Here is a 26,325-nt window from a genome sequence, read left to right on the forward strand (position 1 = left end):
CTCCACTGCTGTGAGCTTATTTTGCTATATTGGTGGAGCTAAAATAGCATTATAGCTTTTTAGCTCCACTGCTGCAAATGCTCTAAAGGGATATCTACATTTATTAATATGGTAAAGAAAAGCTAATATAGTAACTGCTCTCTTCTTTAGACCATCAATGTCAAGGAAAAAGAGAAACTTTGAGAGTGTTTCAAAAACGAGTGCTAGACTAAAGAGCTATACTTTTCCATGAAGTCAAAAACGCGTGCTAGACTTCTCTTTGAACTTTGTGAGATTGCATGGTAAAGGGATATCTACATTTATTAATATGGTAAAGAAAAGCTAATATAGTAACTGCTCTCTTCTTTAGACCATCAATGTCAAGGAAAAAGAGAAACTTTGAGAGTGTTTCAAAAACGTGTACCAGACTTCTCTTTGAACTTTGTTTATGGGTCTATGTTGGGCCTTTGGTTTTTTAATTAAAAACAACATTATCACAATTGTCGGGAGGTTTTTTTTTTTTTTTTTTTTTTTCCCCCCAATTTATTCATTTTTTTAACTTATTTATAATTTGTTTTGAAACTTGCCCGTTTATAGGTATTGTTGTACTTTTGCCTAATTTATTTTTTAAGTAAAGTAAGCCTATAAAAATAAACTCTTTCAAATACATATTAATTAATAAAGAAATGCTATATTCACAATATTTTCACAATACTTTCGCAATAAATCATAAGTGACAAGTTGTAATTGATTGTAATGGATAGGCAAAAAAAAATTTAAGTTATAGATTTAAATTATAACCAATAATTATTTACTATCTATGATTTGTTGTGAAAATATAATAGATGTAGCCCTCTTTTTTAAGTAATATAGTATGCTATCCTTAACTAGGAAAGCCAGGTTCCTCTCAATCATCAAATTATTACATCTCACTTTCGATTGACTAATAAGATACGAAATTTCCATTCTGTTTGGCCACAAAGAAAATTCAAAGATTTATTTTAGGTTTCACACGGAAACTTGCATGATATTGCAATGAAAATGAAAAAGACATCCGTATAGTTCTTGGAAAGTTCAAAGAGTTACTGGTCACACCAAAAGCAATGTAAAAAGCATCAATATGACACTTCAAAGCTCAAAGAGTTGCTGGTCACACCCAAAGCAAGCCACCTTTAAAGGATCCTCTTGCTTGCATTCACTCTCTTCCTAATTTGTCATTCACTTTCTTGAATTATATTGGCAACCCCTTCACAATTTTCTTTCTCCTCCTTTCAAATCTTTACAATTGTCTCTTCATAAATCTTGATGGCTCTTGTCACTAGCGAAGGAGCCTCGTCTTCTTCTTTCACCCACCAACCCAAGAAGTTTGATGTTTTCTTAAGTTTTAGAGGTGAGGATACCCGTCTTGGTTTTATAGGCTTTTTGTATAAAGCTTTGTGTGAACGGGGTATTAACACCTTTATTGATGATAGCCTTCAAAGAGGGGAAGAAATTTCTACAAGTCTACTCAAAATTATTGAAAGCTCAAGGATTTCGATAATTGTATTCTCTGAAAACTATGCAACCTCCACATGGTGCTTAGATGAACTTGCTAAAATTGTTGAGTGTAAGAATGATGACCAATTAGTGCGACCGGTTTTTTACAACGTAGATCCATCAGAAGTTCGCAACCAAAAAGGAAAGTATGGAAAAGCATTATCTAAACATGAAAAAAAAATTAAAGGATAACAAGAAGTTGCAGAGCTGGAGGAAAGCTTTATGTGAAGCTGCCAATATATCTGGTTGGCATTACAAGCATGAGTATGTTCCTATATTTAATGACTACTTTTATGCTCTTACAAGTTCTAATGGTTTTCTCATAAAAAAAAAGTTTTAATGGTTTTGTAATGACCAGTAGATTTTATTGTTAAACAACATCTATTTGATGGCTGTCCATTTCCTTTTTTAAGTTTTCCAAATTATGGATTTTTGTTGTTTTTGGTCATATCCTCTACTAAGGCAGTTAGCTATGGGTCAATAGTTAGCTATGGGCCAATAGTAAAAAATAAAATAACATAATATTAGATTTTACCTCAAAAAAATTATTAAAAAAAAAAAAAAAAAAAACTTAATATTAGATTATCTTACCAAATAATAAGGAGTTTCTCTAATATGTGGTTTAAAATTTTTTTAGAAGAAATTCATAGTAATTTTGTTCAAGTATTATAAGTGAGATTTCAATAAGTTTGTGCCCCTCATCTAACTGGATTTACCATGCGAATTCTTGCCAAAAACCTAAAGCTAATTGTAGGGACACGAATATTTAACGGCCCAATAACGATGTTGGGCTCGCACGTGAAAGATCCCTCACAATATAATTTGTAGAGAGTGGGCTTGAAAGGCTAGCGTTGGGTCACAGGGCGTTGGGCCAAACCGGACTTTAGGGGAACCCAGGTAAGAAAGGGTTCCAGTCCGGATATCCAAGCCCTACAACTTCATAACCTGAAGGATTGGACTCCTCGGATCCTGTCCGAGGAGCACTAAAGCCTTTCCCCGGTTACCCGGCGGTGGGGTTTTTTTATGATAGTGTGCATACCTTGTCCAGACATTCTCATCTTTGGAGTTTTCTCTCCTTTTGGCCAGAAGGATCCCCTTCCTGATTAGTTTACCTTTTCTTTTATACTAGCCTATGTTTGCTGTCCCTCGTCCACGTGTAGGGTCAACTTTTCCAGGACTGATATTTGTCCCGTTAGTCTAATCCCGGAATTGTTGGGGATGGTTAATAAAGCCTAAGAATCAGGTTCTGTTAGGTGCAGAGTCTTATCAGTGAAGGGTATTAAGGACAACTTCCCTGAGATATTTTCTGATCTTTAAAGTTTGCTCGTATACCACTTTCATCAATGAGACTTTGGGTCTGCCGAGGACTAAGCTGTCCTCGGCTGTATCTCCGGGCCATTTTGTGCTTCTTATTTTTGAGCTTGGGCCATGGCCTTCTTCGGCTTGGGCCTGTGGACTCCCCATAAGCAAGCGGACCGGGCCCATAAATTATTGGGCCCCACACTAATTTTCTAGAAAACAGTAATTAGAAAAAATCCTAATAAAGTTATAGTTCTTAGATCTATAAATTACATTAGGCTTACTTTAAAAAAAATTGTAAATGTAAATTGTAATGCTCAAATTGAACATCTTGAATTTAGTTTAGGTTCATACTTCAATTTTATAATTTAACTATTTATATGTTTTGTATGCTTTGTGAATGACAGCTGTACTGAATTTGAATTTATCCAAGAAATTGTTGAAGAGATCTGAAATTTTAAATTAAATCGGATGCCATTATTTGTTGCTCAATTCCCTATTGGAATAAATTCTCGCGTAGAGGCCATAATATTGCAATTAGAAATTGGGTCAAATGATGTTCGTATGTTAGGTATGTATGGCCCCGGTGGAGTGGGTAAAACAACCATTGCAAAAGCTGTTTATAACAAAATATTTGATCATTTCGAAGGAAGTAGCTTTTTGGAAAATGTTAAAGATAAGTCAGGGACATTTGATGGCACTATCCAACTGCAAGAGATACTTCTTCGTGAGACCCTAGGGATGAATGGACAACTGAAGGTGTGCAGTGAATCGAAAGGAACCATTGCAATAGAGAACATACTTCGCAATAAAAGAATTCTTCTAATTCTTGATGATGTCGATAAATTAGACCAAATAGAAAGATTGATTGGAGGATGTAATTGGTTTGCTTCTGGAAGTCGAATAATTGTAACAACAAGAAATAAACATTTGTTACAAACTTTAAGAATACGTCATTCGACTTACAAGGTTAAGGGATTAGATGATCATGAAGCTCTTGAACTATTTAGTATGCATGCCTTTCATAAAAACAAACCCGAGGAAGATTATTCAAAACTTACTGATCAGGTTATATGTTATGCCAAGGGCCTTCCATTAGCTCTAACAATAATTGGTGCCAATTTGCGTGGAAGAAGTGAAATGGAATGGAAAAGTGCATTAGATAAGTACAAAATGATTCCTGACAAAGATATTCAAAAAGTACTCCAAGTAAGTTATCAAGGATTGGATGAAACGGAGCAAGATATTTTTCTCGATCTTGCATGTTTCTTCAAGGGTCTTTACAAGGATTATGTTGTAGATATACTAAATTCTTGCAATCTATACCCATTTATTGGTATTAAAAATCTTATAGATAAGTGTCTCATAACTGTTGATCAATTTAACAAATTATGGATGCACGACTTGCTACAACAAATGGGTAGAGAGATTGTTCGACAGGAGTCACCAAAAATACCTGGATTACGTAGTAGACTATGGTGTTATAAGGATGCTTTTGAAGTACTAACAGAAAATAAGGTACGACTTTGTTTCATTCACCTTTTTACTTTCTTTCATAGGGAAAATTTAATGACTTTGTTTTTTGGTTTTTTCCTTGATATAATTTTTTTTTCTTTATTTATTAAAGAAAATTCAAGTTAGTCAAAATGGTTAAAATTTGATAGTTAGTGAATTCTTTTGTATGATGTGATTCACTAAATGTTTTGTCCAATTAGGGATCTGATAACATTCGAGGCATAACGATAATCTCGCCTGAACCAACAAAGTTGCAATTAAAAGCTAATTGTTTTGAAAAGATGGGAAATCTCAAGTTCCTTTTGGTTGGTAATGTTGATACTTGTGGAGATCTTGAATATCTTCCCAATGGATTAAGGGTGCTTGATTGGTCTAGGTTTCCATCATCTTCCCTACCATCCAATTTTCGTCCTCACAACCTTGCTGTACTTAACATGCCACAAAGTCCTGTTATATTGGACAAGATTTTCAAGGTATAATTATTTTTATTTATTTATAAATTATTATATAACTTCATTAAACTATATTTTAACATTTGTTGAAGTTAAATTTTGATTTTTTTTTTCCCTACAGAGTATACAATACAAAAGCTTGACATATACGAATTTCAGTTTTTGTCAATACATTACAAAATTACCGAACTTATTGAGTGCCGCCCCAAACATAAAGGAATTGAATCTCCGTGGATGTCAAAAATTAGTCAAGGTTCATGACTCTATTGGATGTCTTGCTAAGCTTGAAAGTTGGGACCTCAAGGGTTGCTTTAAACTTCGAATTCTTCCAAGCTGCATCTCAATGAAGTCTCTTAAACTTTTAAATCTTTTTGGGTGCGAAAGGGTTAAGAGGTTGCCCGACTTTCCACAAGAAATGGAAAATTTGATGTATTTGAGTCTGGCAGAAACTTCCATTAGAGAGCTTCCTCCATCATTCAGGAATCTCACTGGGCTTGAGCGATTAGAGTTAGGTCACCATTTCAATTTTTGCCATCTTCCAAGAAGCATCTATCAATTGCAACATCTTCGCATACTCCAGCTTTATGGTTATGACCAATTTTCAGTGGGTGTGGGGACCTATAATTTGCAGCAATATTTGTCAAATTCTGGTTTTCCGAGGTTGAATTTTCTTAAAAAGTTGACTTCTTGTTTCACCCCTCCAAAGAAATGTTTATTATCAAGGAGTGAAGATTTGAGCCTCCAAGAAAGCATTGTCAAATTCAGTAGATTAAAATTTCTTCTAATTAGGGATTCCAAGTTCCTTCAAAAAATTCCTAAGCTTCCAGAAAGTGTAACAGGAGTATGCGCAATAAATTGCTTCTCGTTGAATTCAGAATCAGTAAAAGAATTATTCCTTCAGGTACCCCTCTCTCTTAAAGTAATAATAGAAACAATTTTGGTTACCTTTGCAAATACATTACTGGATTCGCTAAATTTCAATTTCTCTAATTTCCAAATTGTATGCAGTTTAGAAGAAAGTTAGAGCTTCCACAAAATACAAAATATGGAGACAACATTTTAATGGATTCTAATTCACAGCGCAAATTACCGCATCAGGTTGATTACTCTATCAAGATTGATTACTCTCTCTTCCGCTACAAGCCCCCACACACTCTACGTGAGTTTCTGATAGATTCTACGAGGGAGTATGGAGAGTCATATGATATTACAGTAACAGGAAAGAAGATTCCAAAGTGGTTCAACCATCAAAGTATTGAAAATTCCATATCATTTTGGATTGGTCCTAAATTTCCAACAATTGCGGTTTGTTTCGCTTTTCATCTAGTTCCGTTGAAGGATAGTGATGCTAATAATGATAAGTACGGTTCTATTCGTGATGATAAAATCAGTTGGAATTGTGATGTCAACATTTTCACCAACGGACATACGCAACCTTTCACGCTGTGTAGGCACTTTCGCTCTATGAAGTGTGATCATTTGTGGTTTTACTGCGATTCTCGTAGCAAATTACAGCAGGATTTCGGAAAAATGATGCCAGTTGATCGGAATCTTGTTGAGGTTTCATGTAAAATCTCTTCGTGGAGTAGTAGAAACGGAAAATTCGCTCCTGTGATTGCAAGGATGGGGGTACATGCAGAATGCATTTATCATCCTCCAAATTCTGTTATCATCGATGACAACTCTCAAAATGTTGATGACAACTCTGACTACTCTAAAAATGTTGATGACAGTTCTGATGACAACTGAGACAGAGCTTGCACCTTTACTATCTCCTTTCTCCACTTCTAGTGGGACCATCTTCAGTGCATTCAAGCAATGATGGCTGAGATTTGGTTTTGTCATTAATTTCCCATATGATTCAAATGGGTCTGACTTGGTTTTGGGATTTGACTCAACTGTTGGAGTTGGGTTTGATTTGGCTTCCTCTACAATGGCTGAACTGTCTGCAAACTATGATTCTGGCTTCAACCCATATCCATAGTAGAAGAAAATGAGAAGCTCTTGATCAAATTTTGAGGAAACATGTCAAGGTATTGTTATTACATTAAAATTGTTTCTATGCATCATCTTTGTTGAATGCCAGAGTATGTCTCCCTCTTTAGTTGTATTGTTTGATTTGCATCTTTGTAACTTCTCATTCTCTTTCACTAAATTAATGTGCTCATTAATAAAGGGGTACTAAGCCAATTTGAAAGGATATAGTTATGCAAAGAAAAGAACAGAATTAATAAAAGAAACTAGTAATTTGATCTGTTGCATTTATGGGCAAAGAAGTTTTCGAAATTATTCTAGAAAAAAAATAAGCATTAAATTGTTCTGTTTAGTGGACAAGTAAATCCAAAATGAATATTATAATTTATATTGATGAAGATCGACATCTACTTGGTAGTAGTATAGAGATTACTTGTACTGAATTTGAATTATTGGTATAATTAGAGTATATTTTTTATGGGATTTTGAAGGTGAAGAGTGGTATTTGGCAGCTGAGGCCTGCCCAATTTGGCAGAAGTAAGCATTTATTTATTAGAAATAATAGAAAATCTTACTAATAGATTTTGCCCCCTTCAAAAAAGGGGGAAAATAATGGTTTTTTTTTTTAAATTAAAAAAAACTATTTTATGATTTTAATTGCCTTAACATGCAGATGAATTGGGTGATTGTGATAATAAAAAAAGGGCTATTGAGGCCTTAATGCTATGATCACTTGCCTAGACTTCTGCATGGTTAGAGCCATTCTCCAATGTTGATTTCCCTCCAATTGTTTGTGTGGTGCACTAGTATTTATTTTGTTTGAAGAAAATTCTATATCATGTTCGGTTAGAAGATTCATGTTCTCTTATTTGCACAATATATATAATCACACGGTTTATTGCTTTGCAGGGTATTCAAATAAATGTGCAACAATGCTTCTACCAAGTGAGAAATCATATGCATAGGTCAGTTTTTTACTAGTTGGACATGTTTTTAATACATTTTCTGCTTAAGATGTTGCCTTAGAAGTTAGAATTCATGGCTAGCCCTTCTTTTTATTCAAACTTTGCAGACTCCAAACTAAAAATTTTGTTTTTGATTTTTTTTTTTTTAAATTTTTAAATTTTTTGCTTCTTGGATTTTTTTTTAGTACATTTTCTGCTTAAGATCTTGGTTAGCCCTTTCTTCTTATTCAAACTTCAAGACTCCGAACTAAGGATGTTTTTTTTTTAAAGGTATACTGTTTTGGTTTCCTCTGTTTTGATGTCTATTCTTATTCTTACTCTAACCTGCTGCCCAATTTTTTTTTCTTTATAGGCATTTATATGATCCTCTCACTCTTGATTTTTAATGCCAAAGTTTTTATATATCTTTACAGGCTGAGGACTTGAACTTAGTGTTTTATTTATTTATTTATTTATTTTAAAGGTTTAAGGCTTATTGAAGGAGAGTTTTATTAGGCTGAGGACTTGAACTAACTACTAAAGATTTATTTTCTTTTCTCCACTTAATGCTGACTCCATTGGTTTTCATACATTGGTGTATGAAGTAGGTTAAATAATCAGTCTATAAATGCATATACATTTTCATTGATGTAATCCTAAATACAATCCATTAAATAAAGCCACTATGAATATGTCTAACATCTCCCCCCAAATTCTTTCCTAAAATCCCCAAACAAAACAAGCAACAGAAAAAGTTCTGCAATTTGGAACTAGAACTTTAGAAATTATTATAGCCTCTTATGATCTCTAGCACTTAAATGAATTGACGGTCAACAAAAGAAACACTAGTTTCTTTTGTTTAATCTTGAAGCATTTTAGTCTTCTCTAACAATCCCCCACCCCTACCTCCCACCCCCTAAAAAAAAAGTCTAAAATACCGAATGAAACAAGCAACATAAAAGGTGATGAAAGAAAATGCTAGCTATTTGGAACTAGAACCATAGACATCATTATGACTTCTATTTTCACTTGGAGATATTATGGAATTCTATCTTCAGGTTTGGGTTGTATTATTTTTACAGGAACAAATCGCAAGTAGATTTGTTTAACTGATATGGCCCTAATTTTCTCTTAAATTGCATATGCAAATCTCAAAAGTATGGGAGCTTCCTGTCTCGCTTCTTTTAAAACTAACTACCACAATTTCAGAATGTTGCAGATTGTATGCAAAAGCCACACTTTTTATATGCTTGCAACTAATTCATGCAGATTGTTTTCCTCCTTCCACACACCCATTTCCCTTTTTGGTTTATAGTACTCTTTGGCCAACTCCTCTGTTCTTGACTAAATAATAGAAAAAGAGCCCCCAAAAGGAGATGTCAACCTGTTGCATGATAGATGCCAACTAGGATTGAATAGATTTCTGTCAGCTGGTTCAATTTGTTGCATGTTAGATGCCAATTAGGATTGAATAGATTTTTGTTTGAAAATTGGTAGCTTGAAGCTTGAATTACACTGTGTGGATAATTATTGTAACAACCAAAGGAAAGTGCTAGCCATATTTGCGCTTATTAGGCAAAACGACTAGTCAAGTTGTAAATAGGGTCCTCATAATCACTTATAAACCCAAGATCCATGTAGTAAACACTCAATGAGATAGGAAATGGGTTATGGAAGAAAATCTAGGAAGCCTACTTTAGAGACAGTGAAAGGACTTGCACATAAGTCATTTTCAAGCTTAATAAGGGAAGAGGGAGATTTGTATCTGTATTTAGAGTTAATGAAACATGAATTGTGTTAGGAAGTCTAAAATTTACTGCAGCACATCAACTCATTTACATATGCTTATAGGTCTTATTAGCTTGTTGAAAAATATTATAATGAACATAATTATGGAATAGTGTTTTAAGCATATGACTTAGATTTCTGATGTGTACTCTGCACAAGTATTGCACTTTTATTTTTGATAATCTGCACAAGTCTTACGCTGATACTAAAAAAATTTAAGCAACATTGGGAACTTCAGAAAATAGATAATTTGTGCAATCCACCAACCTAGGAGTAATGGATCTGCAAAATTTGGTGATAAGTAAGAAATAGTATAGCATCATAAAATGGTCTAAAACTTTTTTTTTTTTTTTTTTTTTTTTGTGAATATAATAGTATGGATTAGAATCATCTGTCATTTGCTTTAAATTTGGTGGGGATTATATGCAATTGGAGGAGACTCCACCCTATGTACAAAGCATAAATGCCTCCAATGTACAGTTATTTGTAATTATTAATGAATTTCTTTATATATATATATATATATATATATATTCAGAAGAAGCTTTTGTAAAATTTCAAACATATACAAATTACTTCACTACTGTGTGAAACTAACTTTTCTTACCTTTGAAAGTTTGGGAGGGAAAAAAATTCTTTCATATGTTAGCCTTTTTCTTTATTTATTTATTTATTATTATTATTTTTTTAAAATCTTTTTCAAAATAAGAACACAATGGTAGCCAGTAAAATGGGTCTATTGAGAAGAACGGCAAATTGGAACTTGTGATACATGAATGTTGATTTGGATTTGGATTTTGGATGCTCTCTTTTGTTTTTATTTTATGTTTACGGATGGGAGATGTGACATTTGTCAAATTGCTGTGTGTTTAACAGATTTGGTTACAGGGCAAGATGGACTTTAGCTTATGTCTCGTCTCTCCACTATGACATTCTCAGTTCTTGTGAACAGACCCCAACTGGCATCTTCAGCATTATAGGGGTTTGAGTAAAGTGGATTGTAGGAGCAACAGGATTTATTTTTTGGTTTCCAGGTGGGAAACAGAAATGAGATGTCACACTTCTTTATAGATGACCATATACCATCTTCTGGAGATGTACAACTGAACTAAGCTATCTTAGTTGTCTGCTTCTTTTCTTTGAGACTCCCGAATTAAAAATGAAATGGGTTCTATGGGAGAGTATTGGCAGTTGTTTAAGGCTATAAGGTAGGTTCTCTTTTCATGCCAATATAAGTTTGTGGTTGCTGCTAGAAACCATGTTTTAGGCTGTTTGGAATACTAATGTTATAAGTCATATTTAATTTCCCATTATCATTATCTTCAAACCAAATATACAAGCAAGTCCCATAAATTATATATATATATATATATATATATATAGAGAGAGAGAGAGAGAGAGAGAGAGAGAGAGAGAGTGCTAAAGTAATACATTATTTTATAAAAAGCTAATTTAGTGAGTGGTTATTGGTAAGTAAAAAAGTTATGGTCGTGGACCAAATGAAAACCAGTAAGAATTTGCGACATCAATAGTTTGTAAAAATAACATTACTCACTTAAAGATTGATTATCTTCTTGATGAAAATTTACTCCTGTCATGGTCAAGCAAAATTATGCTTGCCATGTTAGAATGAGATGTTGGAGTAGATTCTACCATTAGGTAGACTTTCATTATTTTTATTCAACAGTTCCTGAATATGAGTTTGTTGGGTAATTTAAGGTATTCTCTTCTTGATTCTCAAAAAAAAAAGGGGTATTCCCCTCTTTACTGAGTTTCAGGTAAATCCTCGCGTTAGTGCAATATTATTCATTTACTCAAATTATAGGTCTTCCACAGGTAAATATTTTTGTGAGAGGATACAACATATACTGAAAATTTTTCATTTTAAACACTATAGCTTAAAGATACAACAAATTATCAAAAAAAAAAAAATAACAAAGTAAATTATTAACTTATATTAAAGCTCAAATATAATATCATTCTATTTACATAGTTGAGAGGTTTAATTTGTTATATTTTATTTTTACCTCACTCTGATTTTATGAATATAATTTTGAGCATCTCATATTATACGTACACCCACCAAATCTGGTCGGAGTTTGATAATCTCATTGCAGCATCATGCTCAAAATTTCATACCCATACGCAATCTCTCACTTGGTCAAACTTTTAACAATCCTTTTATTTATTAATTTATTTATTTTTTGAGTCTTTGACTTACGCTTTAGGAAATACTTGTTACACACATCTTGTTGTACAGATGCGAAAATTGCATTGAAAACGTGACTTGAAATTGTTACTTTCAGACTTTGAAATATACTTGTTACATATTTTGTTGCACACACGCGAAAATTGTACTGAAAACATAACTTGAAGCTGTACTCTTAGACTTTGATTTCGCCTCAATTGGAGTATTGTGCTTGCAGACGTGCCATCTGTGTTCAGATATGTTGAACAATGCACCAAATTCACTTATGTGTCACATGCAAATCTTCATAATAAGAGTTCCAGCATAGATGTCTTTATTCTGTATTGAACACTTAATGCATTAAATTTGACAGTGATCTTTTGTCAGGCAATAGAACTCATGGTTGTTGATGCTCTGCTAAAATCAAATGATTAGCTTGACGTTGCATCCTCAATTCATCAACCGGCAGGATTTTGGAAGGTTTGAACTTCACATATTATCATGGAACTTCTAGGTTTTAGTTTACAGCACTGACATAGTCTCTCTGAAAGTGCAGTTAGATGACTCAGTCTTAAAAATCATTGAAATTTCTGATGTACAAACTCTCAAGGAAGCAAGAGACATTATCCAACGCATTTGAAGAAGGGAGCTATATCAGGTATCTTATTACAATTGCAAGATGGGGAAGAGGTAGTAATGTGTGAAATTCTTCATGTCTCAAAATCATTAACTTCTCCTAGTGTAAACTTTGGATAATATCAGCTGTAAAGGCAATATAATTTTATTGACTTGATATGTTTCTCAGTTCTGCAATGAGTTCTCTGTCCTAATGGACAAGATGGAGCACTTCAGGAAGATCACTCCCCAAGATATCATTTGCTCCCAGGTCCAAAAAATGATATATGATTTTACCATGGTCTTTGTTTCTCAAAAGTGGACAAACAGTTTCCTAAAGTGTAATTTTTCAACCAGAAAACGGGTGGTGTGACGCTAGAAGAAAAAGATATTGTTGTGAGCATTGTTAAGATCAATTTGACACGAGGAAGAAACAACCCTCTTCAAAGGTAAAAACAATGATTATGATGAAGGCAATGTTCATCTTTGCATACTATTTGATGAATTTTCTACTTCTAATCTAATTTGACAAATAATCTTTTTCCTCATGCATGTTTCTCCTCATCCAGCATCAAATTCTTCAAGGTATTGAGATCACTTCTCTACCAGGAAATTTTTTTTTTTTTTAATGTTTTTGCTTATCATTGATTTTTTTTTTTACCAATTTGTAAGGTTGAATTTATTCAACCATCTAATTGGCTTTATTCCGTGCCAAATTTTCTTGTAATTCAGCATTTAGAAACCCTGTATTTAGGTGGGATTATTGTAAGGGTAGTGAGTGAGATAGAGTGAAGATTGCTCAAGAGTGTGCAAGAAAACAGAGTGTCGCGGCTGGGACTCGCGGGTGGACTCGCGGCTTCAACCCGCCAGAAGATGCACACATGCCAAGCATGCTGGAAGATGAACAGTCATGCTAGCTGGAGCACTACAGGACAAAACAGGACAACTGGCCATACGGTTAACTCGCGACTGGAACTCGCGACTTAGTCAAGCCGCGAGCCACCCCTGTTTTGGAAAAACCTGACGTTTCGCATTCCTCTTCACTCCAGTATAAATACCCTTTTAACCCACGATTGAAAGAGAGCTTCCAGAGAGAATTTTGAGAGAGAAACCCTAAAGAAAAACCAGATTTTTTCACCCACAATCTCTACCTTAGAGTCTCATCAAATTCCCTCACTCTCTTCCTCTCCATTGTCAAATCCTTGAGAGGCATTATACCAAACCTGGTTCTCACCATTATCATCTCTGTGAGACAGACGTTTGGAGTTCTGGGAAGCAGTTAGGAAGGAGCCAATCTTCATTGGTTGATGCTACGGTGTAGTAGCGGAATCCGGAAAGCTAGAAAAGAAAAAGGTTCGGCGCAACCTCGTTGGAGCAAGAAGCTTGGAGGGCTTAGGTGCATTGGGTAGATTAGGCTTGGAGGGTCTATTGCTGTCCTTGTATCCCAACTGTATTTTCTAGTGGATTGATTACCGCTTGGAGGGCGGCGGAGAGGTTTTTCGCCGAGGTCTTCGGTTTCCTCTTCGATAACATATCTGGTGTTATCTCTGTGTTTGCATCTTCCTTCCTCTCTATCTCTGCCTTTACATTATCTGCTGTGGTTTATTTTGTTATGGCTTAGATAGTTGTTTAATCAATTCCATATTATAGCATATGTTAAGTTTCCGCACACTAGTTGTTTGACATATTGCTTGTGTTGGTTAAATTGGTTTTTAGGGGTCTAAACGTTCAAAAGTGTTTTTGTACACGTTTTTTGAACTTTCACAATTTTTATGGAATATTTCAATCATAATGCTGCAGGTTAGAATATGTTGAATTCAAACTCAGTGATATAGAGGGTAGCCTTCAACTTTAGCATAAGATTGAATATCCGGAATCAGGACTATTTATGCTTAGAAAATTCTTTACTTAAACCTAAGTACATGGTGAATTTAGTGATGTTGTTTGCAAAATCCTTGATGAATTAAATTACAACCTAAAAACCGTTAATTGAATAAATCAGTATCATGTTAATTACATGGTCAACTATATTTCCAAGGTAGAAGGCGGTAAACCTCATACAAAAAGTGCTTACAATGCAGGTTAACTAAGACTTACAGCTTATGCTTTAGAAATCAACAGTAATTCTGCAAATGCCACCTGCTTGATGTACTGACAATAAATCCCAACTTAATTAAAGGCACTGCTTTTAAATTTTAATCCTTATTGAAGCTGAATTGATTTGACTAATAATTCATGAACAGTTTTTTTTAGTGGACATAATATTACTTACACATTGTGAGAATTAACATCTTGACTTTTGCCAGGATTATGACAGCAATGAGATGTTCTCAACCCAAGATGATCGCATCAGCCACTTGCTGACTGCATTTTACCAAGATATGATAGTGAGGGTGTACTCTTAAGAAGCCTGAACTGGTTTGTGGAAAATAAGACATTGATTTTGCTAAGTCATTTATATGGTTAGGACATTTCTTTATGACCATGAATTATATGCAAATGTTACATACAGGTGGAAGCAGTGTCTGAGGCCTTCGAAAACTTTCAACTGAAGACTAATGATGAAAGCACAGGTTCATTCAACTCCTGACTCAAAAAAGCAGCGCCAGAGATAATTGCTTGCTAGAAGATGTGTATGACCTTTATATTTCTCTTAATTGGAATGGGTACATAGTAATTGATGAAGAATCATAGTAATGCCATGAGCAAATGTGCAATGTCCATATATAATGAATAATATGAGCAAATGCGTATATCCAAATATCTCAATTCCAGGTATAAATGTATAGAATGAATCTCACTCAATTTGCTTGGATACCCAAGCTTAAAATTTCCATGTTGCTCTCATATATACCAGCTATTGGGGCTATACTATAGTGTGTTGATTATTCTGGTTTGTGTATTCAACAAATGGGATATGCAGAATATAGGGTAAGAAAATAAGCAGGTGCTGATTTAGTGGAACTACTTCAAAACTTGTCTCTAGAAAATATTAAATTAATTGGAATTGTAGACCTTAATTATATTCAAAATTCATAATTCACAATTTGCTAAGATTAGTTGCAGATACTTTTAATGTTTCTAAGTTGGATCCTTTTGATGGAAATAAGGGCTATTTCCTAAGAAGCATGGACACAGACATGACATGGAACACGGTGATACAACAATTCTTCTTGCTCCGCTAATGGTAGTTGCTGTTCAAGCCCTTTCCATGACAATGCCTAGCTCAAGTATGAGCAGAGCTCAAAAACCTTCCACTAAGTACTTCCCGTCAAGTTTGGGACCAATCAATCTTGTTACCTCACACCTTGACACATTTGAACTTCCCATTTTTATTAAAAAAACTTTATCACCTTATGTTGAACTTCAAAAGTCCCGTTTGGATAAATTGAAAAAAAAATTAAAATAGAAAATTATTTTTGAAATTAGAAAAAAAATTATATAAGTTTTATTGTTAAAAAAAATTTTGGTGCCTTAAATCAAAACAGTCTAATATAGGATATAATTTGAAAGGGGTCATTGGTTTTGCTTAATTGGGCATGTAGAAATTATATTTTATTGATATTCATGTAAGGGAATACCTAAGAAGTATGGTCACTTCATTTAGGGTATCGTACTCGTGTATGTGTCATACCGGTCTTGTGTCGGCTATTTCATGTTATAATTTTTTTTTAGATTTCTCGTCTTACCATATCATACTCATGTCCGTGCTTCTTAGGGGAATACTCAATTTTTGTTTAATGGGAGATTGTTTTTGGAAAAAGAATACCAGCTCTTAGGCTCTTATTGCCTTATTGGTGATTATTTTAGCATTTTCTTTGGAAATGCTCCAGAGAATAATGAACAAATTCAATTATTATGTTATTTTATTTTAGGGAAATCTTTTTAGTAATTTTGACGGTCCCAAAACTAATCCTCACTATAATTAGATTGCTCAAGAGGACAAAGAATAAAATCAAACCAAACTTGATCTTTAAAACATAGAACTTATTAAAATAGAAAGATAAAGAGTAATTAGTAGGCACTCTTAGAATAAAGTAACATGCTGTTTTTTTTTTTTTTTTTCTCACATTCATAATGATTCACACTATAAATGTGAGAAGAAAGAGCACCACTGTATTATTTTAGGAGTATCTAATAATTTCTCTTAAGTTTGTAAGTTAATTTAACAAAAAAAGATATTTTTTTCCCACATATATATATATATATATACACACACTCCAAGAGAAATATGCATCAAAGAAAATTAAGCCATCTAGGCAGGGTGAAGTCTCCTCCAGTGACAGAGACTCTGCCATCATTTTACAACAAATGCTGCGAAACATTTTGCAACACTATTACACAAATATAATTGTTTGAGCCAAACATTACATTCCAATTTCCAATCAGAAAAAGAGTGCAGTAAAATCAAAACACCTGCCGCAGCTCACCGTACCCACCGCCGATCTCGTTGTTCCCACTGTCGATCTCGCCATCCTTGGCTCCTCTAGACTTGCTTACTATGGCCTCTTCAGTGGATTCTTAATCCTTTCTTGGATTCTCCGTGAAGTTGCTGTCGGTTTCAATCTTTTCAAAGCTTATTTTTTATTTTTTGTTTTTTTGAGGTAAAAGATAGAAAAAAAATGTCATTATTAAAACGTATTTTTTGCTTAGTTTCCAACGTTTTTCAAATCGTGCTTTGTCAGTCTGGGTTAATTTGCTTAGTTGATGCGTTTTTTATTTGGGATTGTTTAGTTTGATTTTGATATGGTGTGTTAGTTCTTGTATATTGGTGATTGATGGTTCTTATGATGGGACTCATAAATTTTTTTTTGGTTAAACCACCCGGTATCCGGAACCACAGGGGCTCCGACTAAATCCGGATTCGAGCCGGGTAGGACCACAAGGGCGGCAAAGCTCTCCCAACCGAGTTTTAACGCAGCTGCATGCTCAAGGCTCGAACACGAGACCTTGGTTAAGCTAGGACAACCCCTTACCAGTTGACCAACGCGCTCGGTGGTATGGGACTCATAAATTATCCATTGATATTAGTGGCTTTAAATCTATGATTGAAAAAATGACGGGTGGTGGAAGCCAAGGATAGTGAGATCGGCGGCGGTAATTAGTAAATGACAAGACGTGGTGGGACCACGAAGTTTGGCAATGTCGCAGCCCCTCCGCCCCTTGAGCTTCTCTGTGTGTAGACTCCCAAACACACTATATTCATAATTGATTTGTGTTTGGCAAAAATTATTTTTGCTAACTTATTTTACTATTTAGTTTATTTTTGCTACTATTTATGGATCCAACTGTACTTTTTGATACTATTCATGAGTTCCACGGTACTATTTCAACTAATTTTTATCTTTATCTATAGTATTTTCAGGAAAAAGTTTTTAATTTCAACAAAATAAGTGGATTCCAAACGGACCCTATATCTATATTATTATTTAAGAGGCTTCCTCTATTTGGATTCCTCATTTTTTTTGTTCAAAAATACTCCCACACTCCTATGTTTAAGTAAAAACAAAACTAAAGGACAATTCGGTAAAAATACAGCTCTAACTCCCACTAAAAAATTGCCTAAAAAATAGAGTAACTCTCCTATTAATTTTCAAATTACTCTGTCCACTTATAAATTAGATTTCAAATAAAAATTATATATAAAATAAATACATAGGTTTTTTTTGCTGCAAAATAGGACCAATAAGACTCATGACACTTATTTTTGTATTTTGCGTAATATTAATGAGAAAATGTATAAACTTCAAATTAGAATGAATGAAAAATTATTACTTTTAAAAAAAAAAAAAACTCATCATACGCGCGAAGCACGTGTGACGAAGCTAGTGTTTTTTATTTATTTATTTATTAATGTTGAAATATTGTTCAATTATATGTTTGTATAAATATTTTAGATATTAAAATATAGTACATGACGCAATAAGTATGTTAGTATGGTACCACCAGGCCTTGTAGCCTAGTGGTACCCGGTTCTCCTTGTAACCGTTAGCGTGGAGCTCTATCCCCACACTAAACAATTACCCAGCCAAAAAAAAAAAAAAAAATGTTAGTATGGTCGGTATAAAAATATTTGAAGATAAACCTTGTTGTTTTAAATATAACGGTACAAGTCAAACGGCAGTCTTCATTCGTTCATCTCTCAGTAGTCTGACTCTGTACGCGATTTGGGAATTGTAATTCTGAAGGAGAAGTTGAGTTCGAAGGCGCGACTTTTCGAATCTTTCTGTGTCTCTCAGGTTTGTTATTTATTTGCAATTAGATTTTTGATTTCTTTAGCTGCCCTAATTAGAAATCAATCCTTATCTCTCTCATCCACAACAATCTATGATCTAAAATTTTTTTGGTATAAAAAAGGGAATTGAATATGAAATTGATAAATCCAAACAAGAATTAAAATTAATAGAATAGTTTGAAATTTTGATTTTTCACTCTAATTGGTTAAATGAATTGGATTGGATTGGATTTTAATTGGTGGGTAGTGTTCAAAATACCAAGTTTCGGCTTAGATTGCTTAGTGTTGAGAAAACTAGACAGGGAAGTGTGAAACTAGAGCTTTATTTTGGGGGGACAAGTTCTTGAGTTATATTGCTGTAATGTCTTTGAAAATTTATGGTTTTTTAAGCCTTCCATGAGCCTGTTGAAGCCAAAGTCCATGGTTTTACATACATTTTAGCTGTAGCTCTTGGTTGAGATATGAGTAATGATGTTGGGAGGCCTAAGGGTCCCTTTGGTAGTATTTACTTGTGTCATTAAGGATGTCATTAATTTTATACCTTATACGAATTAATAGATGCCTTTCTATTTCTAATTGATTTAATTTACTATCAGTAGAGCGAGTTCTAGTCTTGCCTCTATTTGATAGGGTTGCAGTATTCTTCATTAGATTCAAGTTGACATCGCTTGAACCTTTTTTTTTCCCCCCCGAATAGACATCGCTTCAAACTTGGTTGGCCTTGCGAGGGTAAGTAGAATTTGCTAAATTGGGATTTTCCTAAAGATTTATTAGTTTCTTTTTTTCAAACTTATTGTTTTCTAAGGAAATAAGAGAGCTACTTGTATTATAAAAATTTGTTAATTATCTTGTTATGAGGTTGAAGAAGATTTTAATAGACATTTTACCAAGAATGCTTGTGGGACGAGCTAAATTTTAACATGTGAATGTCTTCAATCAGGCATTTCAAGTGTGTACTTGTTTCTAAAATCTAATTGTTCAAATTGCATTTGATTTTCTATGAGGAATTCATTGCTCATTTTAGTCATGATGTTTTGAGAAATTATCAGAGTTAGTGATTATGAATACTTCGCTCATGATGCTTTGTTTTTGCATTTTTTTTTTTTTTTTTTTTTTGGTTCTAACTAATTGAGAAAATAAAATATAGATAGTCAATGAGCTAGGTCAAATGATACATAAGAAAGGGTGGAGTATAACCCATTGGGGTATGTGTAAACCTACAGAAAAAAGAAAAAATGAGGTGAAAAAAAAATTATTCTGTTGGTGATAATGGAAAATTCCAGCTATGATGCAATAAGAGGCTGTCTGGAAGAGGACCTTAAACAATACAATGTCTTCAAGTAAGAGTGATTTGCATGGGCTTGATGGTTCTTATGATGGGACTCATAAATTATCCATTGATATTAGTGGCTTTTAATCTATGATTGAAAAAACCAACGGGTGGTGGAAGCCAAGGATAGTGAGATCGGCGGCGGTAATGAGTAATGACAAGCCGTGGTGGGACTACGAAGTTTGGCGATGTCGCAGCCCCTCCGTCCCTTGAGCTTCTGTGTGTGTAGACTCCCAAACACACTATTTCTATCAGAGTAGAACTCTAGCTTGCGATGGTTGGACCACGAAGGGTGGCTGTCATTCTCTCATGTGAGCTTCTCTTTTCAGTTTCTATCAGAGTTGAACTCAGTTTTAATGGTTGATTAAAAAAAACACCTTTAGTAATTTAATTGCACGTGAGTGTCGTTAATTTGAACAGAAGACTTAACAGGTTCATTAATTTGGCTAATATGTAAAGTTTATGGAGTAAAATGGCTAAAATAAAAGTTGAGGGGTGTAATGGCCACTATCCAGTAGTTCAAGGAGTCTCTTGGCATTTTTCCCAACTGATATTAATCAATTGAGTTATAAGACTCATGGCATATTCATAATTTACGTAGTGTTTTTTTTTTTTTTTTTTTTTTTGAGTTATAAGGCTGCATATTCATAATTCATTTGTGTTTGGCAAAAATTATTTTTGCTAACTTATTTTACTATTTAGTTTATTTTTGCTACTATTTATGGGTCTCATTGTACTTTTTGATACTATTCATGGGTCCCACAGTACTATTTCAGCTAATTTTTACCTTTATCTACAGTATTTTCAGTAAAAAAATTTCAATTTCAACAAAATAAGTGAATTCCAAACGAACCCTTTATCTATACTATTATTTAAGGGGTTTTCCCTGTTTGGATTCCTCAATTTTTTTGTTCAAAAATACTCTCACACTCCTATGTTTAAGTAAAAACAAAACTAAAGGACAATCCGGTGAAAATAGAGCTCTAACTCCCACTAAAATATTGCCTAAAAAATAGAGTCACTCTCCTATTAATTTTCAAATTATTTTTTCCACTTATAAATTAAATTTCAAATAAAAATTATATATAAAATAAATACATAGGTTTTTTTTTTTTTTGCTACAAAATAGGACCAATAAGACTGATGACACTTTTGGTTGTATTATGCGTAATATTAATGAGAAAATGTATAAACCTCAAATTAGAATGAGTGAAAAATTATAACTTAAAAAAAAAAAAAAAAAAAAAAAAAAAAAAAAAAAAAACCTCATCATATGCGCGAAGCGCATGTGACGAAGCTAGTGTTTTTTTTTATGGGTCCTGTTAACGGGTGCTGTACAGCACCCGTTAAGTCTGCATAATTTTACTAAATTAGCCTGGGAAATCAAGAAAAACAACAACACATTAATGATGTGTGTTAGGCCACATAAAAAACAACAAATATTGCATGCTTTTACTTAAATACCCCTTCAACCATTTTTTCCATCTCCCTCATCCTTTGGTTTCTTCATTCATCCTTATCTTTTGATTTCCCCCCCCCCCCTTTTCTATATGGTTGTGTCAGGTGCAACACAAAGGTAACGTCAAGTCAACCAATTATTATTATTATTATGCTTTAGCCTACAAAAAAAAATTAAATTAAATTAAATTAAATTAAAAAGAAATCAGACTCCTAAATTCAAAATTCATGAGATGGAACATTTAAAGAAAAAATTTATCTAAAAAAAATAAGATACATAGATAAAATTAGTGGCATAGTAAAAAAAAATATTCAAAATAAACTTATATATTTAAACTCTTATAAACATACATGGCTTTGGTTGGATTTCGTTGACTGGTTATACTTATATATGTTCAATCTCTTGCAAGCACTCTCTTTTCATTATATATTATTAAAATTCACATAATATGCCTAAATATATTCCAAATTTCTAGATTCATCAAAACCAATTCTCAAAAATAAATCAAACTTAAAATTAAAATAAGGATAATAAAATAAACTTAAAAAATATGGTGGGTTGCTTTGAGTCAGACGAATTGAAAAAATTATCAATTCAAACTTGACACAACTTAAGACTTAGATTACATCCTTCCTATATATTTCTTTTACTTTGTCTTTAAATTGTAACTAGGAAAAAGAATCTTGCATTTTCTCTTATTTATGTTCATTTGTTTAACAAATAAACCAAAATTAAGCCAAATTTAAGGTTGACTATTAAACGAGCTAAGCTCAAACATGATAATATATCTATGAATAAGCTTGTGAACATGATCAAAGTTTTATAGTTTATTATAATTAATAATTCTATTCGTAGTAAAATTCATTGATTTGTGAAGGGGTAAAAATAGGTAGTCGTTAGTTTTACTATATATGAGAAAGTCTAAAGTGTAAAAATACACCCCTAAAATTTGGGGTCTTGTAATTTTTCTCCCTAAAGTAGTGCTACTTTAGTAAGACGACTAAGATCGTGCATTTTTAGGATTGTAATTTTGTAACTTTTTGGCATTCACACTTACACTTTTCTACAAAGAATAATATCACTTTACACACACACACACACACACACACACACACACATATATATATATATATATATATCTTTACGTTTATAAAGTTATATCCATCACATTAAAAGAGCATATATGTTCTATAATATCACAATATCAAAACTTCTTAAACACTATAAATATATAGATTTACAAGTTCATGATTTCCTAATTTCACAAACCACAAATACCATTACTAAAAATTCATTGAAGAAATCATGGATTCTAAGGTGAGAGTAGCTAGAATCCTTACCAAATTTATGGTTCTTGAGGGGAAATAGAAATAAATCATTCTTGCATGAAAGGATTTCCCTTTCCTAGTGGCTGGACCCAAAAGTATGAGAGGTAGAGAGCTTGAGAGAGTTTTCTTTCTTTTTGGTGTTGGACCCGTAGGCATGAGAGAGGAAGCGAGTTTCTTTAGTCTTCTAGTTTCATTGAGAGAGTGTGAAGAAGAAATGAGATGGAGTCTTGCTTTCTTTTAATGTGTGGACCTGTGGGTTTGACAAAGGGGACTTAATAGAGTTCCTAGCTCTTTCCTTAAGAGAAAAAGAGTAAAGTAAGGTGCAAATTTCTGATTTGTGTGTGTGTACCCATGGAAAATGAGAGCAAGAGAGTTTCTTGAAAGCTCAAATTTTCTTGAAAAGTCAAAGAAGAATTGAGATGGAGATTTCTTTGTTGCATGGCCGGCCAAGTGTTGGTCTTGGGACTTAAGAAGTCAACATGCATGATGCTTTGGCTCTGCATGTATTGAATTTCAATTGGTTGCATGTGGGTGAAATTTCCACTATAACATCTCATGGAAATAGAAATAAATCATTCTTGCATGAAAGGATTTCCCTTTCCTAGTGGCTGGACCCAAAAGTATGAGAGGTAGAGAGCTTGAGAGAGTTTTCTTTCTTTTTGGTGTTGGACCCGTAGGCATGAGAGAGGAAGAGAGTTTCTTAAGTCTTCTAGTTTCTTTGAGAGAGTGTGAAGAAGAAATGAGATGGAGTCTTGCTTTCTTTTAATGTGTGGACCCGTGGGTTTGACAAAGGGGACTTAAGAGAGTTCCTAGCTCTTTCCTTAAGAGAAAAAGAGTAAAGTAAGGTGCAAATTTCTGATTTGTGTGTGTGTATCCATGGAAAATGAGAGCAAGAGAGTTTCTTGAAAGCTCAAATTTTCTTGAAAAGTCAAAGAAGAATTGAGATGAAGATTTCTTTGTTGCATGGCCGGCCAAGTGTTGGTCTTGGGGCTTAAGAAGTCAACATGCATGATGCTTTGGCCCTGCATGTGTTGAATTTCAATTGGTTGCATGTGGGTGAAATTTCCACTATAACATCTCATGGAAATAGAAATAAATCATTCTTGCATGAAAGGATTTCCCTTTCCTAGTGGCTAAACCCAAAAGTATGAGAGGTAGAGAGCTTGAGAGAGTTTTCTTTCTTTTTGGTGTTGGACCCGTAGGCATGAGAGAGGAAGAGAGTTTCTTGAGTCTTCTAGTTTCTTTGAGAGAGTGTGAAGAAGAAATGAGATGGAGTCTTGCTTTCTTTTAATGTGTGGACTCGTGGGTTTGATAAAGGGGACTTAAGAGAGTTCCTAGCTCTTTCCTTAAGAGAAAAAGAGTAAAGTAAGGTGCAAATTTCTGATTTGTGTGTGTGTACCCATGGAAAATGAGAGCAAGAGAGTTTCTTGAAAGCTCAAATTGTCTTGAAAAGTCAAAGAAGAATTGAGATGAAGATTTCTTTGTTGCATGACCGGCCAAGTGTTGGTCTTGGGGCTTAAGAATTCAACATGCATGATGCTTTGGCCCTGCATGTGTTGAATTTCAATTGGTTGCATGTGGGTGAAATTTCCACTATAACATCTCATGCATCATGCTTCATTAAAACACCAACTATGTATGTAATAACTTAACCCACTTAATATAGTTTTGTACATATTTAGTATATATACATAATACAATTAGCCCTTCAGGTATTTATAATCTTTACAATTCTTATTCAAAGGCATTATAAAATAATGTGTTTATTAAATACTCTTCTATTAATTATAGAAAGAAAGTGGCTTAAAATAATAATTAACCACTCAAAAACATGGTTTAATTATAAAGTTGGGTCGGGGTGTTGCAAAGGAATGAGTAAAAAAAAAAAAAATTTGAAGGAATATTGTAGAATAAAAGTTGTTACAAAATGTCTCTCTCTCAAAGACCTCATGCGAGAGTGTATGAGGTCCTATCAAGTGGCACTCTAATTTTACATTTAGCATTTTTTTACCTATTTCATTAATTTTTCTTTTTTTTTAATTGTTACCCAAAAGTTCACATTAACTTATTTTACTGTTATCTCATTAATATCTCATTAATTGCCTAAGCTTACACCACACCTTTCACTATTCTTCATGTCTTTTAGCATACCCACGGTTTTAGTATTTTTTTTTTTAAAAAAAAAACAAAATAAAATAAGTAAGAACTAATAGTAATAACTAACGAGATAAGGCTCTAGAGAGACACAAAAATGTTGTGGATTATTAAATAAAAGACACTATTTCACTATATATTACCAAAATAAAAGACCTGAGACTAACAAAACATTTGAAAGAGAGAGAAAGAGGAATCTGAGGGGTTACCACCTCCGTTATACTGGCCTCTCGTCACCATCAAGACACCGAAACCCCATGGGTAATTTTTTTTTCTTTTTAAATTAGGGGCTTAAATATGATTTAGGTTTAGGTAATTTGGTTGATTAGTTTTTGTTTTGGGTATATAAGTAGAGAGAATATTTGGTGCACAATGTAAAGTCATATTCTATCATAATTTAATTTTAAATCATCTATAAGACACATGCAGACACATAAACCAATAACAATTTACCATTTATGATTTGTTGTGAAAATATTATGAATGTAACATTCTTTTTTTTACTAATATAGTATGCTATCCTTAATTAGGAAAGTGGTTCCTCTCAATCATCAAATTATTTAAAAAAGACAGTTTCAAAATGCTAAAATGGAAAATGGATTTTTTTTTTCTCAACTCTAGAAAATGAACTATTATGGAAAGTGGGAAGTGTTTGATAGATATTACATCCCACTTTTGATTGACTAATAAGATATGAAATTTCTATTCCATTTGACTACAAAGAAAGTTCAAAGATTTATTTTAGGTTTCACATGGAAACTTGCAAGATATTTTAATGAAAATGAAAAAGGCAACAGTATGGTTCTTGGAAAGTTCAAAGAGTTACTAGTCATATCAAAAGCAATGTAAAAAGCATCAATATGGCACTTAAAAGTTCATAGAGTTGCTGGTCACACCCAAAGCAAGCCACCTTTAAAGGATCCTCTTGTTTGCATTCACCGTCTTCCTAATTTGTCATTCACTTTCTTGAATTATATTGACAACCCCTTCACAGTTTTCTTTCTCCTCCTTTCAGATCTTTACAATTATCTGTTCATAAATCTTGATGGCTCTTGTCACTAGTGAAGGAGCCTCATCTTCTTCTTTCACCCACCAACCCAAAAAGTTTGATGTCTTCTTGAGTTTCAAAGGTGAAGATACTCGTCTTGGTTTTACAAGCCATTTGTATAATACTTTGCGTCAACGGGGTATTAACACCTTTATTGATGATAACCTTCAAAGGGGGGAAGAAATTTTTGCAAGTCTTCTCCAAATCATTTAAAGCTCAAGGATTTCAATAATTGTATTCTCTGAAAACTATGCATCCTTTACATGGTGCTTGGATGAACTTGCTAAAATTGTCGAGTGTAAGAATAATGACCAATTAGTGCGACCGGTTTTTCACAACGTAAGTCCATCAGAAGTTCGCAACCAAAAAGAAAAGTATGGAAAAGCATTATCTAAACATGAAAAAAAATTAAAGGATAACAAGAAGTTGCAGAGCTGGAGAAAAGCTTTATATGAAGTTGGAAATATATCTGGTTGGCATT

General features: G+C 33.5%; 3 protein-coding genes across 16 annotated transcripts in view; all 3 read left to right on the top strand.

The window, feature by feature from the left end:
- Window positions 1-6,530, top strand: part of LOC126719832 (disease resistance protein RUN1-like) — a 56,780-nt gene extending 50,250 nt beyond the window's left edge. Inside the window, exons 2-5 of the mRNA XM_050422343.1 lie at window positions 3,222-4,332; window positions 4,530-4,802; window positions 4,903-5,682; window positions 5,790-6,530. Coding sequence (XP_050278300.1) covers window positions 3,286-4,332; window positions 4,530-4,802; window positions 4,903-5,682; window positions 5,790-6,530 — 2,841 coding nt within the window. The 5' untranslated portion in view covers window positions 3,222-3,285. The remainder of the gene's footprint in view (window positions 1-3,221; window positions 4,333-4,529; window positions 4,803-4,902; window positions 5,683-5,789) is intronic.
- LOC126718519 (uncharacterized) overlaps window positions 1-15,177 on the top strand; it is a 225,007-nt gene extending 209,830 nt beyond the window's left edge. For 4 of the 10 annotated variants that reach the window (XR_007652949.1, XR_007652960.1, XR_007652961.1 and 1 more), the window contains 3 exons: window positions 12,860-12,875; window positions 14,597-14,708; window positions 14,803-15,177. The gene's annotated coding sequence lies outside the window, so the exon portion shown is untranslated. Of the gene's footprint in view, window positions 1-12,231; window positions 12,366-12,480; window positions 12,562-12,647; window positions 12,740-12,859; window positions 12,876-14,596; window positions 14,709-14,802 lie in introns of all 10 variants that reach the window. The other 6 variants (XR_007652948.1, XR_007652954.1, XR_007652956.1 and 3 more) reach the window with 5 other exon arrangements.
- The window catches only part of LOC126718523 (disease resistance protein RPV1-like), a 161,567-nt gene that overhangs the window by 94,733 nt on the left and 40,509 nt on the right, over window positions 1-26,325 (top strand). Inside the window, exons 7-9 of one of the 5 annotated variants that reach the window (XM_050420767.1) lie at window positions 6,322-6,814; window positions 7,665-7,720; window positions 10,364-10,695. The exons of 1 other annotated variant lie outside the window; for it this stretch is intronic. The gene's annotated coding sequence lies outside the window, so the exon portion shown is untranslated. Of the gene's footprint in view, window positions 1-6,321; window positions 6,815-7,664; window positions 7,721-10,363; window positions 11,147-26,325 lie in introns of all 5 variants that reach the window. 3 more of the 5 variants (XM_050420766.1, XM_050420770.1, XM_050420769.1) reach the window with 3 other exon arrangements.

This window comes from Quercus robur, chromosome 3 (genome assembly GCF_932294415.1).
Source record: "Quercus robur chromosome 3, dhQueRobu3.1, whole genome shotgun sequence".
Lineage (NCBI taxonomy): Eukaryota > Viridiplantae > Streptophyta > Magnoliopsida > Fagales > Fagaceae > Quercus > Quercus robur.